The 15897-nt window shown below is 42.4% G+C and overlaps 1 protein-coding gene across 7 annotated transcripts in view; it reads right to left on the bottom strand.

The window, feature by feature from the left end:
- Window positions 1-15897, bottom strand: part of PALLD (palladin, cytoskeletal associated protein) — a 265196-nt gene that overhangs the window by 25655 nt on the left and 223644 nt on the right. For all 7 annotated transcript variants that reach the window (XM_044430707.1, XM_044430706.1, XM_044430709.1 and 4 more), the window contains 2 exons: window positions 9209-9868; window positions 457-592 (listed from right to left, as the gene is read on the bottom strand). In XM_044430707.1, coding sequence (XP_044286642.1) covers window positions 457-592; window positions 9209-9868 — 796 coding nt within the window. The remainder of the gene's footprint in view (window positions 1-456; window positions 593-9208; window positions 9869-15897) is intronic.

Below are 15897 nucleotides of genomic sequence, written 5' to 3'. Positions count from 1 at the left end.
GGCAAGTTTTCTTGTGTAGTACAATACAGCCATTCTCAGGGACCAAAAAAAGAGACAGATGTATCACTTGTTTGTTCTAATAACTGTGGCTTTGATCTAGCTGCACAAGCAGAAGGAAGGCTATACAAGAAAAGTTGCTTGTACAGAAGAATGTTGCCAATTTATCCCCAGCCCTCTAGCCCCTCTCAAAAGCCAGTTTAGAGGGTCCCTCACTTGGGAGTGTGTGTGCAAATTAGCTTGCGTAGAAGGATCTATGGACCTACATGTCTATTTGTGTTGTTTTCCTCATTCTTATTTTGTGCTGAACGAGACAGAATATACTGTAATATGAAGTTGACATCCAGGTGAATTTTAGAGCTTTGGTTTCTTTCCAGACTTAGACAGACTGAGGAAACAGTTTAGAACTTAGCCCAGAGAACTATGCCTAATGTACCACTTGAATCTGGGGTTACATACTGGTTGGCCATTGTTCAACAAATCTTCCTTGAAACGAAGCTTTCTTTCCAGGTCCTGTATAACAGCATCTTTTGTGCCCTGAATTTCTTCATCAGATGCAATCCTGGCAGTTCTGCCTGTTTTCTTTGGAAATCCTCTGCAAAGTAAGCACATGTCATTTAGAGGCACTGTGGAGGCCACATATAAAGGCAATAATTGCAAGAAGCAGTCTTTGAATGACAGTGTTAATATTTACTATCAATAGCAGATGGTATCATTTGTAATTACATGATGGCACAATAAAATTAATAATTAACCTAACAAATTCATTACTATATAACACTGTGATGGCAGCTAACAATGAGGAGGCATAAGAATGCATATGTCCTGATCAAGCGGGCTGCATTTTAAGAGAACTAATTGATAAGAAGGCGGGACTTGTAAAAAATATTGCACTGCAGTGCTGCAGTTCTTGTTCTGACCCACTCTGCTCTCATCTGTTATTCTTGCTCCTTTTTTGTTTGAATACCATCCACTGGCTTGAATAGGAATAAGAAAGACTCCCCAGCAAAAATTCTCTAGAAAAGGGGGCTAGGTCATCCACCATGATAAACCTCGTTGCCACAAAGATCCTTGATCAAGGTGGTCGACTTAGCCTTGTTTCCAGGCAGTTTTGCTCCATTTCCTTGCAGAGTGGGGGAAAAGGTTGGCAGCTTGGCTCATGGGTACAGTAGCACCGGCAAACTCTGCATAAGGCACTCCAATCCAGATAGATCCTCATGGTACTTCAGTTCTAAGGTTCTTAGTACCTAAAATGAACTTCAAAAATGATTCTCAAGACATTTTTTTACCAGCCACAAAGTCAAGTTTTAAAAACAAAATAGAGAAAGTAAGAATGCCAGGATTTCAGCCATTGATGCAATTCACCACGCCATGCTGTTTTGTCACCTCCAGCCTCCATATGATTCCTCTCACAAAAATCGATTAATATGGAGGTTGGAGGTGACCAAACAGCATGGTCACTGCTTCATGGACTTTGCTTTCTTGAGAGAATCCAAAACATATCAAAGATAATAAGGAAGTAAACTCACTTTTCCATCCACTTTCAAATGCAAGAAGATTCTGCATAGAAGGAATGGGCATAGTCAGGTCACTAACTTAAAATTAGCAAAATGCTGGCTCTTGCCTTACTATGGAGCCCTGAGTAACTCCATGCCCTTTTCTCACTCCAGCACACCACAATGATCACATCATAGCATTGCCTTGACCATAAGCCACTTGCCATTTTAAAATGTCTTTCATGCAGCTGTAGCAATCATTTGGAAATGGAAGCAGATAAAAAGCATGTGGAAAATAAATCTTTCCTGACGCAAACAGTTATCGAGATAGAACAGGCCAGTCCTTCTGGCTACTGCTCCAGCCCTTGGTGTGTTTCCAAACTTCGCTCGAAGATAAACTCCTGGTCATTGCTCATTCAGGAGTAGCCCAAAGTGCAAATGAGCCTTAGGGCAACTAAAGAACCATCTGCTTCTCACCTTCAAAATTTGGGGAGGATTTAATTAAACACAGGCTCAAGTGCCAGACAATGCAGAACAAAGTTTAGGAAGCTCACAAAGAAGATTCTGTGAACAGAAAATGATGCTATGTACTTATGTTATTGCACTAACCTTAGAGAAGTCAAGCATTTATCTTCATACAATATGTTTATGACAGCCTTTTCCAACCCAGTGCCCTCCAGAAGTGTTGGACTAAAACCCCCCATCATACTCAGCCAGTGTGGTCAATGGATTTGGTGTCTAGACATCATGAGAACTATGATCCAGAAGAGCCAGAGCACACAAGGCTAGACTATACCAATCACACTTTCTGAAAGAAGATGTCAGAACATCCAGAATAAGGCTTTAACAAGGCTTTTGACCTATCCTTAGGATTTTCCTCCAGAACTGGGTTTCATAGGGGTAACTGGGAGAAAAGTCACAAGAATTCTTTATGCCTTGCTTCTTTCAAATCCCCATGTCCTTCTTCTATACAACAGGCTTTTGATACTCCAGAAGTGCAAACAAAACAAAACAACACAACCCTGGTACTGAGCAATGGGCATCATGGATACAAAGAACTAGAAAAAATGAGGTTTTTTTCTTGAAAAAGTTTTCAAAGAGTTCAGAAGCATGAGGTTTAGCTGCACATCACCCCAGCTGCAGCTACTGGAGGTAGTGTTCTGTGCTGATCAGGAGATACAAAAGACAGACTCAATCAAGAGCTCACACCTCATCTTGCAATAGTCTCTACAAAGCAAAATGTTCTCTCTCTCTCTCTCCCCCTCTCTCCGCCCCCCCCCCCCCGCACCCTCTCTGTGTGTGTTACAGAAGCTGGGATTTGCTTCCACAGTGTAAAAAAGCATTTGTGCACAATAGGTTCCATCACTGGGTTGAAACTACAATTTATAACTTCATGGGAGTGCACACACTTATGACAGAAGTCTTTCCATACCAAATGAGTTATTCTCACTTAAATGTGGGATATCCTTCACAATGAATAGCTTAGCAGTTACAGTATAAGCAGCCTGGTGCCTCCAATGGTTCTCTGGTCCCATACATCACAACCAGCATCACCAATCACCAAGAATTATGGGAACTGTAGTCTAAAACATTGAGAAGGCATCAGAGATAGATCTAAATAGCCTTCCTTTGATTTTTTTCTCATAAACATCAATAAAAATAAATTTTAAAAAACAGTGAATATATATGAATATATGATAACTCAGTAGTTACTGAAGCAAAATTAAATTTAAAAAGTACATTTGGATGAGACTACCAGCTGCTTCTACTCAGATAAAACCAGAAAATCCTGAAACACTGTTCTCCCCATAACATTCCTTAATCCTCTCAACTTCCATAGATCTTTCCAATTTGATGCACTGCTTGAAGAGCATGAAAACAGCAATTAAATTTAACATCAGCAATAAAGAAAAATATTTTATGGTAATTTTGGAATATGCAAACAATGTTCATTCCAAAGCAATGTTTTCTTTTTAAGTTTCAAAGGCTTTTATGAAGTTTGGTGTCTACTATTCCTATTCAAGGCCATTACTGCTAGAAATTCTGTGCATTCTGTGCATTCGCTCCAAATGTCCAGATTAACAGTACCAAAGAATGAGCACAAGCAATTCTGGGTAAGCCCCACTTAAATCTCCTTCTTTCATGTGGACATTTTCCCAATCAGCTTTGAAAAAGTTTCCTGTCTGGCCATGCACGGATGACCAATTCTATGCCCTCTTTCTAGTGGTTACATACTGTATATTTGGACTGTCTCCCTATGAACCAGCTGTACTTTAGGCACACCCATGCAATTCCTTGAAAAGTAAATAAAAGGAGAATTCAAGTTTCTTTTGAGAGACTAGCACAAGCTGGGTGTTTGCAAGCAGAAAGTAAAAACTCTAAACCAGATTTGATATCAGCTACATGATTCTTTTCATACATAGTTCAGTTGTTCTAAAGATGACTAGGGAACAGACCTGGTGGCTGAAATGGGAATGGTCAATTTGAGAGAGAAAACATAGTCATGAAAACTTGCATTTTGCCCTTTGATGCAACTTGAAACACCTAGGGAGTGCAGAAAACAGACTTGCAGATGCTTTGGTCTTCAACTCTCAGTTTAACTATTTGCCATGAATGCAGGGGATTCTGGGAGTTGAAGTCCAAGATATCTGGAATACTACTTTCTGCCCTTTCTAACTCAAAGCATTCAGACCCGCAGGAAGCAGGGATGCATGCAGGATAAGAAGCTGAAGGAGAAACTAGGCATGGAAGTAGTTAAGGATGTTCTGGCCATGGACAAGGAGCATGAGGACCTGAAGAGGAAGGATGCAATCCAAATCTAGTTCCTAAAAAGAGACAGCATCCCACAAATCAGGTGACCTCTAAACTCTGCTCAGGTCCCTCAAGAACTTCAAAGGGAAATAGGAGTATTATCCTTAAGACAAGCTATCCTTGCATGGCCATTAAGAACAGCTATGCAAGACTAGGATACAGTGGATGGGCTAGGCCTGGATCTCTGTAGAGAACCAGCTGCTAAGTTGCTTCTCACCTGCCTGGCCCAACAGAGATGCCTCTGTCTCCTGGCACAGGCCTTTCCCCAAGTCCAGCTGTGATGTGGGACATGGATGCCTGCTGATGTCGTATGCTGGGCATCCACATTGTGATATGCATTGCATCAGAGATGGAGGAGAACATGAAGAAGGTAAAAGACTAAAAGAATACGGCAATATTTTCAAAGTTCCTGGAATGCATTGGTGTATTCAGGATGTTTCAGTTTTTGTTCTGAAAGAACAATGAAATATTGTAACAATACTTGTGAGGCTAGATTTTGGGTTGCTCAGTATCTTTGTTCATTTAGAGTCTTATGCAGGCACCCAGACTGCTTACTTGAGGACCAGAAGCCACGGAGAGGACACTGGTGCGCATACAAGACCTGCCCCCAACATCCGCATCCATTCAGTCTTTGACTTTCCCATGCTGAGCAGGACATTCTAAAGGGGTTGGTGCATTTCTAATTGCAGTCTTCTGAACATGAATGGAAACCTCCAAGCAATCAGGAACCTGGATAAAGCAGGATTCCTGCTTGTACGAGGGCTGTTTGCTCAAACTCATATGAATGTGGGTAGAACCCATTTTCAGACTTTTCACCTCAATACAGGGAGACTGCAGGCACTGGAGTGGTGTTTAGTGCAGAACACTTCCATGTTAATAACGTTGTCAGTGGGATGCATGGTGCTGAAGATTCCTTTTGTGCCATACCAATCTGTCAATTGCTTGATCATATAAAAGCTGCCAATGATCCCCATGTGTAGTCCCCATGTGTCATTGGACTACAGCTACCATCATCACCAGCCAGCATGGCAATAGTCATGGGTGATGGGAACTATAGTCCATCATCATCTGGGAACCCAAGGTTGGAAAAGTCTCTTCTAAGGCTGGGTTGCCCATGTCCCAGAGAGAGAGAAGCTTTGTCCCATTTTAGGCATCACTGCTGGGGAAAGACTGCTTTCATTGCTTTTCACATTCGCCTTTTCTTGTGAAATACGTGCAGTGAACTAATAACACAGTTCTACTCCAAACCCCAAACTATGAGTAGCTTAATCTTGACTAGTGATACAATATCCCAAATGCTTTAAACAGATCTGGAGAAACCTTGACTGAGGGCAGATTCAGTGCTGATTTCCTCCAGAGCTTCATCCACCTGCAGAAAAAGTCATCCCCCAACCCAGTTCCACAACAGATGGGAAGAAAATATTTTCAAGAAGGACCCAGAAAGGTGAAGAGATGGTTTGACTATAGATTGGTACAGTGGTACCTTGGCTCATGAACTTAATCCGTTCCACGACTCTGGTTGTGACCCAAGTCAAATTTCCCCATAAGGTTCAATGTAAATAAGGTTAATCCATTCTGGCCCCTCTAAATGTGGTTGTGAGCCAATTTTTGGTCACGAACCAAGTCAAATTTCCCCATAAGGTTCAATCTAAATGAGGTTAATCCGTTCTGTGACTATTTTTTTAATCAGAAAAATTTGAAACAAAGTGGCAAAGAACCAACAAAGTAACAAAGTACTGTTCAGTACAGTGGAGACCACTAACCTAGGTGTGGGGGGGAGGTTATTGTTTTGAGGGGGAGTCCCCCTCCATAAGGACATTGGGGAGATCTCTGTCAGGGGTTTCCTCTCTTCTTTGTCTCTTAGCTGCAGGGTCAATTTTGGTGAAAAATCTGTCTATAGTCACTTTTTTTTTCCTGCCCTGCATAACCCTCCAGAAATGAGAGACCACTTTATCGTTCATCAGATTCAACACTATGTTCGTTACAGTTATGCTGGGGTGGTGCTTCTCAAGGAAATCCTGACACTCATTCCATTTTTTCATAATGGATTGTATCGCATCACTGCTAACCTCCTCCCTGTCTTCCTCTTCCTCAGTGGAATCCTCCTCAGCAAGTGCCTTCTGCTGCTCACTCTGGAGTTCAGCAAGTTCTTCTGTCGTCAGCTCCTCTATGTCTTCCCTGCACGAATGCAACTGCAATCGTGGCCATCTCCCCACTTGGGGTGGGGTGCAGGGGGAAATGGCTGTGACCGTGCTGGTTGGGGGAGGGGGAGATGGTTGAGATTGCACCCGTCTTTTCTGCAGGAGTGTGCCTGTGATCACGCACATCTTCCCTGCACAAACACAACTGCGATTGTGGCCATGTCCCCACTTGGGGGTGGTGGTGGGGAGATGGCCGCAATCTTGGTTGCCACCCAATGCAGAGTTTGCGACCCAAGTCAAAATTTTCATGAAATTTTTGTTCGTGACCCGATTTGGTTGTGAACCAAGGCGTTCATGAGCTGAGGCACCACTGTATTTGGGAACACTTGAAGATTAATTACAAAGAGAAAACAAGGACTCATTTTCTCCTCCCCTATTGCTACCTAGGCTGCAATCCCATAATTCTATACTTGGGAGCAAGCCCTACTGAACTTTGAAACTGTTCTGTTTCCTCTTGACATCTTGTTTTGGACATGATATTGTGTGTGTGTGTGTGTGTGTGTGTGTGTGTGTGTGCACGCACGCATGCATATATACATACACAGAGAAATCAAAATAGGTATGCAGCTGCAGCCTTCCTGTGTAGCACAAATAAAGAAATCAAGTGTTTTATCTCGTAGCCAAAGACAGGACAGAGTCTACAAATGAATTAGATGGCATATATGGTTGTAATCCTGTATGTCATGTACGTGCACAAGGAGAAATTTTTACCAATAGATCATGGAGTGGGTGGAGAATTCAAGCAACACACAGTGTGCAGGGTCCAAACATTCCCTGCATAGTTGTCAACCTGCTTTACAGAGCTCTGTGGAGGGGAAGGAGACTGGATGGGCTCCAGGGATCACCACAGCCCACTAACCATTGGAGCATTTTTCTTCCAACTCCCCTAACACACACTTCATTTAATGCTTAATGCTGAGTGTTGAATTGGTGTTTTTACGCAGCCAGTTGCTATTCAAAATGTTTTCTGTAGGCAATAAACAAACCTTTGGAAAAAAAACTGATTAGTTTTTGGGGATTTGGTTAAGGTTCTGGAATGGCTAAATCTATATGTTGGCAACCTAGCATCTTAAAGCTATCCAACTGGAAGATGTTCACTTGAACAATGATGGCTTGGACAATGCTGCCAAATCCACAGCCTACAGAGGCCTCTAATTCACAATGAATTTCCTTTGGGTTGAAATGTCTATGTGATATTTATTGCTTGTGTTCCCATGCCACATATTCAGGAACAAATGTTATTGAGCCTTGATTGAGAGGTCTATAAAATTTTGATTTCATGGGAAATCAAGATGTCTCTTCTGGCTTCAGCTAAGTGAGGATTTCATTCTTCTACTTGTCTTTCGTCCATTATCCTTAACTTTCACCACAGCTATGGAGGACATGTTTGTTATTCTTCCCCTGATGCTGTGTCAGTTGGAAGCAGCCGCTAGGAAGCAAGGAGAAGGGCAGTTCTCCTACGCCTTTGACCTTTAAGCAACAGGCCCCAGCTGAACAATGTTGGGAGTGTGAGAAAAGCTGAGGGTAATAAGCAAGGGAGAACAGGAAGGCCTGTCCAGGGCCAGAATGGAATGTCATATGAAAGGAAGTCCACAGGGACTCTATCTCTGCTATGCTTCAAAACCAATTAACATAATCCTTCCTAGTTAATTTCCTTAAAATTTCTATGAAGTATCCAGTACCAAACATTGCCAGAAAAAATGCTGTGACCACAGATCTATTCTAGTGTAACCATGTTCATAAACATGATATTGTCATGGATACAATGAACAGAATCCTAGGCAAGGGCTGAATTACACTGACAAACAGATCCTCCCAAATACACATCTGTCAATTTCTGTGAATGCAGTGGCCATGGGTGCATTCCCACTGCAGAATCAGTGCAAGTCGGAATGATGAGGCACCCACTTCCTTTGTATCGATACTTTCCAGAACAGGTCCTAATTGCCTCTGCCCACACCAGCATTATAAAATAAACTTGGAACTGGTGACTCTTGTGTTTGATTACTGTTATGCACACACACATTTTACCCTATGCTACTCCCCATAGAAAGCCATTTCCTTTCAACAAGTATCAGCTGATTTTGAAAATCCCCTGAAAATAACTGGCAAGAAATACAAAGGGCAATATCTGATGTTGCCTATGTGCTAGCAGAACCCCCCCACCACCACTAGTGCAATGGAAAGCTCTGAAAACAATCAGCAGTGAGCGAAAATACAGGGCAAGCCAGTGGGGTTTGCAGAAGGGAGCTGTTCTGAGCCAGAAACAGCCATGTTGGCTCATTTCTAGGGCTGCTAAATGAAGCACCAGCTTCCTCTTCTGACTGGTTCCACCAGCACAAGAAAAAGTGGAGGGTCATTGGCAGTACTGGCTACTGCACCTTGTACTTTTCCAAAACAGGAATGTCGCCACACAGCGCATAATGAGGGCAGCATCCCACAAGCTAACAATGGAAAAGTGCTGATGAAAAAATGGCTAACAGCTGAAAAGTGCTGCTGCGTGTTGTGTAAGGGGCAGAGCACGAAGACCAGCAGAAACCAAGTATGGTGCGTGTGACCTTCCAACTTCTGCAATAACTGCCATATAGATGAGCTTTTTGATCTCATAGGTTAACTACAAAGTACTGCTTAACAAGTCTTGCATTCAAAGTGAAAAAGACTGAACGATAATTTTTGAAAAGTCCACCAAATATTTATACTTACGGGGGTGTGACTCCTTTTGGAAGCCCTAGTGCATTAACGGAGACTGGAGGTGGCTGGGATGGAAGCATGGAGCTGAGGAAGGCTGCTGGAGACTGACCAGAGTTTGAAAATCTAGATGTTGGAGAAAGGCTGCGGGAGGGTGAAGGAGCAGAGGCTGGGAGAGGTGGAGGTGGGGGAGGTGGAAGCGGAAAGCAATCAGTCACAGAAAAAGTAGAGGTTGGGCTAAAAACAGGGGGAGGGGGAGGGGGTGGGGAAGGGGACCAGGGGTACTCCCCCTCAGGAGAAAATGGTTGAGAGAAAGGGGGAACAGATGTTCTGCCAAACTGTTTCTGAGAAGCAGTGGGAGACAAAGGGGATGGGAGGCTTGCAGTGGAAGATCCAGATGAAGGAGTCACATAGCTTGAAGCAGGGCTGATGTTCTGTGCAGCGATAAACTGTTTAGGACGGGCATAGTTGAAGGAACTGGATGACTGCATGGTGGGAGCTGAATGGGAGTTGAGAACACTCATTTGCCCTGGAGAACTGGCAGAGTGGCTGGACTCAAGTTCTTGGACTGAAGGCGGAGGAGGGAAAGTTGGAGACAATGGCTGATGACTCCACTGGCCAGCTTCTTTTTCTAGACGGATTTGGTTCTGCAACTGTTGAATTCTTAGCGGGTCCCTGTATATAAAAACAGAAAGGAGAACACTAACTACCAGAAATTTAATTTCATTATGAGCAAATGGAGAAACACTCAAGAAGAATGCCAGTTTGATGCTGTGCAAAACAAACAAACAAACAAACAAACTTTCCCTACAAACACAGTTAACAAATCAGGAGAGGGGCATGGGTGCGGATAACCATCCCAACACCCTATCCCCTCTAACATGTAATTTTCCCTACACTTCTTCCAATGGCTTTACCCGTAGTTATTATTTATTTAGAAAATTTCTATGCTGCCCCATTCACCGAAGCGTCGGGGCGGCTCACAAATATATCAATTAAAATATTATACAATAAAAATATAAAACAAGTTAACAATATAAAATAAGTCGCCCTGGCTGAAGAATAAAATAAATAAATAGTATTAACAGTTAAAATGACGTTTGAATAAAAAGGTCTTTGCCTGGCGCCGAAAAACAAATAACGACGGCAGTATATACATTTATACAGTATATAAATGTTTTAAACATACACAAAGCATTGTTGGACACTATTTTGATTAGACATGCAATGGTCCTATCACTTTCTGGCAAATAGATAGGGAAGAAATTGAGGTAGTGACAGATTCTATTTTCTTGGGCTCCAAGATCACCGCAGGTGGTGACTGCAGCCAAGAAATTAAAAGATGCTTGCTCCTTGGGAGGAAAGCTATGGAAAATCTAGAAAGAATACTAAAAAGCAAAGACATCAACCTGCTGACAAAAGTTCATATAGTTAAAGCTATGGTTTCCCAATTGCAATGTATGGCTGTGAGAGTTGAACTACAGAAACACAGAAACAGAGCAAGTCAGAAGGGGTCTCCTGGGCCATCTAGTCTGACCTCCAGCTCCAGCCGGCTCTGCTCACGACATGCCCATCATGTGCATGTCTAGCCTATCTTTGAACACCCACACCGATGGGGCCTCAACCACCTCCTGTGGAAGCCCATTCCATACCCTCGGGATCCTAACTGTCAGGAAGTGCTTCCTGGCATCTCGATGGAACCTTGGTTCCCTGAGCTTTGCTCCATTAGAGCGCATCCTGCCTTCCTCTGCAGGGGAGAACTGAGCGTTGAAGAATTAATGCCTTTCAATTGTGGTGCTGGGGAAGACTCCCTTGGACTGCAAAGAAATCAAATCAGACAATCTTAAAGGAAATCAACCCTGATTTTTCTTTAGTAAGTCAGATACTGAAGATGAAACTCAAATACTTTGGCCACCTAATGAGAAGGAAGGACTCACTGGAGAAGACCCTGATGCTGGGAATGACTGAAGGCAAAAGGAGAAGGGGATAGCAGAGGTTGAGGTGGCTAGATGGGGTCACTGGGGTGGTTGGTGTGGGCTTGGGTGGACTCCGAGAGGTAGTGGAGGAGAGGAGAGCCTGGGGGAATGTTGTCCATGGGGTCGTGATGGGTCAGACATGACTTAACAACTAAGCACACAGTCCACAAAGTGTATAAAGATCGCTAGACTCCAAACATTTTTAGTAGCCTTACAGTAGGGAAGACTAAAGGAGGCAAAAGCCCTTCAAGACTCCTCCATTTCTCCACTTCAGTTCTATGCTGTCCATACAGAAAGGGGCTTCCTCTTCCCCATGCTCAGCATAGGAACACATTGCAGAGACCTGGTGTGCTTCTGCAGCCCAGCCTTTATCAAACAGATGCAACTCCTTGTCACCTGTGGCAACCAGGAACATGATTCAAAACAAGGCTGCTTAACCTCAGACCTTGTCTGCTCTTTAACTTGTATCATTTCCCACTGATCTGTGCCAAATGCTTCAGCACTAAAGAAAATGGCACTGAGCTATCTTATATGCCAAGTATTTATACCAAACCCATGCCCAACACATGACTGTAAAGATGTACCTAGCAATTACATCCTGCTGTCTTCTTTGCTGAAAAATAAATGCCTGGGCTCTGAGCTGGATTGTTACCCTAATATGGAAAAGGTGGGAAAGGGAAGAAGCAGGGTTTTAATGCTTTGCCCCTCAATGTCGCTCTGATTTGGAACAGGCCCTGTTTGCATCTTCAACGTTCATTGCTCAAAAGTGGTCCACTGGAAGGAATTGCTAGAAATATCCTGAAAGTGGTGTGTACTTTGATTCTCAGTGTTCCTGCAAAAATGGGACTTCCCTCCATGGCTGCTGAGATGGGGCTGCTGGGGGCTGGGAAGATTAGAGTCTCTCTCATCCTCCAGTGATCCTGTCTGAGATCACTGTTTTCCTGTTGCCTTGAGTAAGTAAATCTCCTTCCCCACCTCAGCTGACCCCAAACCCCTAATAGCAGCCCTGGAACAGAAGTCTTTCCCCCAGATCCCACTGGTTAGGGTTCCCCATGGCTCAGCAGCCACACAGAGAGCTTCAGAATGCCACATGTAGCCCAAGAGCTGCTGGTTGCCCACCCCTGTATAGAGGTGCTATACTGGTTTGCATATCATCATGAGCATTTCTCTCTCTTTCCTAGCCATCTCCTCCATAGCTTACAAAGCATTAACATACTATATAATCCAACTGAAATATTCAATAAAACCAAAATATTTAAAGCAGCATTGGAGTGGAAAACTGAAAGGCTGCCAGTGAAGGAAACAACAGTCAAGGTTAAAGGCCTTGTCTAGATGGTTTCCACAATGATCTCAAAATTGCTCTGTGTACTACTAAAATGAAGTTTTGTCCTCAAGAACATCTCAGAGTTCCACCATGATCTAATTCGGATGTCTCTGTTTCTCTTTGGGTAACTTGCTATGATTTATTCAAGCTTTTTTTTCTAGGCAAGAATTAAAGTAGATGCCCTCTTTCCCATCTAAGATGGAGCACTTAGATATCAAATGGTACCAAATATAAGTGCAATAACATTTTAACTGTAGCTCTCTATAATACACATGGAGTCACAGCACAGGAAAGAGATGGCTACACATGGCCTAACTCCACAAGTGATCAGGAAATATATTTTTGATTGCTCCTTATGACCAGCATTATCCTCAGTATCCCTATTTCTAATTTGAGTGTTAGGCATCTGGAGTGCTGGCTATTGTAGACCATCTGAGTTGCCTCTACTGGCTCTTGAAAGCCCAAGCTTTTGAATGCTCCAAGTGTGTGCAGTAGGGCAGAGTCCTTGAATGCACACATGTGCAGTCTCCATCCCCCATCTGACATTAGGTGGTCCTTGGGCTCAAAAGGCTTGTGCACCCCTGCAGTATCCAAATAACTTAGTACAGGGAACCATTCATATCAAACAGCATTCAGAGATTGGCTTGTTCAGATGCTTCACATATACAGTGGCCTTGTGCAGGCTTAGCATTTACCTAGATGGTAGCATTAGGTGGCTGAACCTTGGGCACGCCTCTCCTCTTCTGCAAGGAGATCGGAAGCTTTAGCTTCTGTCTTCATTCAACAGCGGTCAGTGTTATGGTCCTAGCCCAAGTTGTATTTAATCTTAATCATGGCTTATTGATAAAAAGCCAGCTTCCTAAACCACTTTGATGTTGGGTTGTTTTAGTAAGCTATCATGCAAGACTAAGCAAGAGGGCTTGTTGCTAATGGGCAACTTTAAAATAAATTTAATAAATCAGTAATAAATAAGCATAATTTGCAAAAGGAAAGTGGCAGGATAAGAAATATAATAAAGAAAATCATTAGTAAACTCTTTCAAAAGTTTCAAAAATATTCACCTGGTATTTTAAGTATTGTTTTATCATATAATGTAACCATTTATTGTATATTTTATATACTGGATTTGTATTTTAATATGCTGCTATGTTTCTGGTTTGTAAGCAGTCTTGAGATCCAATGGGATAGAAATGTTTTAAATAAAAATAAATAATAAAAAGTGAAGCCTACTGAGATTAATATAATCTGCTCCTAAATAAGTGTGTAAAGGGTTACACTTGGCTATTATGCCATGTAATGCACACTTGCCCTTTAAAAAAGCATCATATGTATGTGTATACCCACACAGGCAAAGAGCTGTAGTCACTCTACTGTAGTGATGCTACAATCCAGCCAAGATCAACTTTACCCTTGTGTGGTCTCTATCAGAATCTTCATCCATCTTCTTCATATGCTATTTATCACAGCTGGAAAAGCCCAGAGTTGTCCCAATATTCCAGATGCAGCTGTATTTCTTTCATTATTGTTCAGTACATCTTGCATATAAATATTTATAATAGTATGTATATATAACATTTATCTTACAGTGCAGCTAAGAACTCTAAAACCTAGGTCTGAGTATTGCTGGCAAGTAACATGTCCTATTTCATGTGGTTTTACAGAGTGGATATGCAAAACTGATAGCAAAGTGGTAGCTACTTCCTTCCTTGCTCTATAAAGAAAATAACTTGCTTCCACATAAGATGATGTTACAAGTCCTGCAAACTCAACCTATCATTCCAGCCTGAAACACCCAGTTGGAGCCAGATTAGCTGCAATGAACTTAAGTGTACCATCTCCCCTTGTGATGGGAAAGTTTTTCAAGGAAGGAGTGAAGAGCAATGGAAGCAAATAAAAAAAAAATAGTAATGGGAAAAAATCAATTAGGACCTGAGAGAAATGCAGTGATGATCTATGATAAGAATCTGTACAGCTCTCATTCATCTCAATGAAGATTTATGCAGAACCACCTCCTGGAGCACTTTCCCCTAAGTAAGTTTCATCAAACCTTTTTCACTGGCTGAAATGGTACTGCATTATGTAGAAATACATATAAGGCTACAGATTTTTTTTCTTTTAAGAAAGAGGTTTGGGGGCCCTTTTTCCTCCAAAGCACTTCCTTAGGATTACAGGGGTGCCAGGTGGATGATTAATTACATAAATCATGTAGATGCAACTCTACATATGTTTAGACGGAAAAAGTCCTTCAATTTCCAGCATGACTTGGGTAGCCTTTTTCTGTCTAAACAACCATAGAATGGTGCCCTAACAGTACAAGGGCTGGAATTAATGGTGGGAAATTGGGACTGTCTGCTTCCTTTGCACACGGAAACCACTTTTTCAGTGATAAACTGGATGTTTATGAGCAGCTCATCACAGTTTTCTATGTGAAAGGAATTGGTTACTTAAAGCAAACAGTTTATTTAAAGCAAAACTTTAGGTTGGCTACATTTATATGGCATATGCACTAGTCAGGGGGCTTTCAACTGATTAAAATCTCAACCATACATAAAGCAGTACTTGCAATTAAAAAAGCATCAAGGTAGGCACTGCAGATATCCCAGCATTCAAGCTCCTAGCAAGGGAAAAGCATAAAGTTTTCTTTAACCAGCTTAAGAGAGCCAGAGAGAGGGCTCATAGGCAGACTGTTCTACAATACTGGCAGCCACAGAGCAGGCCCTGTCCTTTGTCAGCATCAGCAATGCCTCCACCCTTGGGTCACAAAAAGGGGCAACTTAGCTGATCCCATGGAGTGGGCCAGTAGGTAAACGAGGTGGTGATCCCCTGGGAACCCTGGAACAAGGATCTTGCATAAGTTCCATTATTGTCAAGTATTCTTAACCCTGCCAATTAACAATACTGAGTTACCATTAAGCAGTGCAGTCAGAAGAATTTAACATACCTTTGACTGTGCCATCTGAACTGGAACACAGCTGCAAGTTTGTCAAGCTTTGCTTTGCAATGAAGCAAAACTGCACACATTGCAGACTTTGTTTGCACACCTTTTGTGCATACGTGCATGTATGCGTGTGCATGTAATTTTGTATTATGTATGCGTGCAGCAGTACAGTAGGTAAGGAATTGTTAGATAGGCGCTTACAGTGTTTCCAGGTTGCTACCTTACCAAAGCCCCATGAAAAGAGTGAAAGGTAGGAAAAGGCAAAAGACAGTATGAAGTGCCACAGAACTATTTGCATTCATATCACTTCGGCTTTGATGATAATACTGGCTGACTGTGAAGTGGAGTTTGCAAGCCAGACACTGGTCTTAGGAATATGCATATCAATGCCTTTCTCTTCTTTGGAGCAAAACCTCTTTCCTCACTTCATCAGCCTCAACCAGAGTTCAATACTACATCTGCACCA

The sequence above is a fragment of the Varanus komodoensis genome, unplaced genomic scaffold, assembly GCF_004798865.1.
Source record: "Varanus komodoensis strain SLA01 unplaced genomic scaffold, ASM479886v1 scaffold21, whole genome shotgun sequence".
NCBI classification, from domain to species: Eukaryota; Metazoa; Chordata; class Lepidosauria; order Squamata; family Varanidae; genus Varanus; species Varanus komodoensis.
The sequence above is the reverse complement of the archived record's forward strand: the minus strand, read 5'-3'. Positions and strand labels throughout refer to the sequence as shown.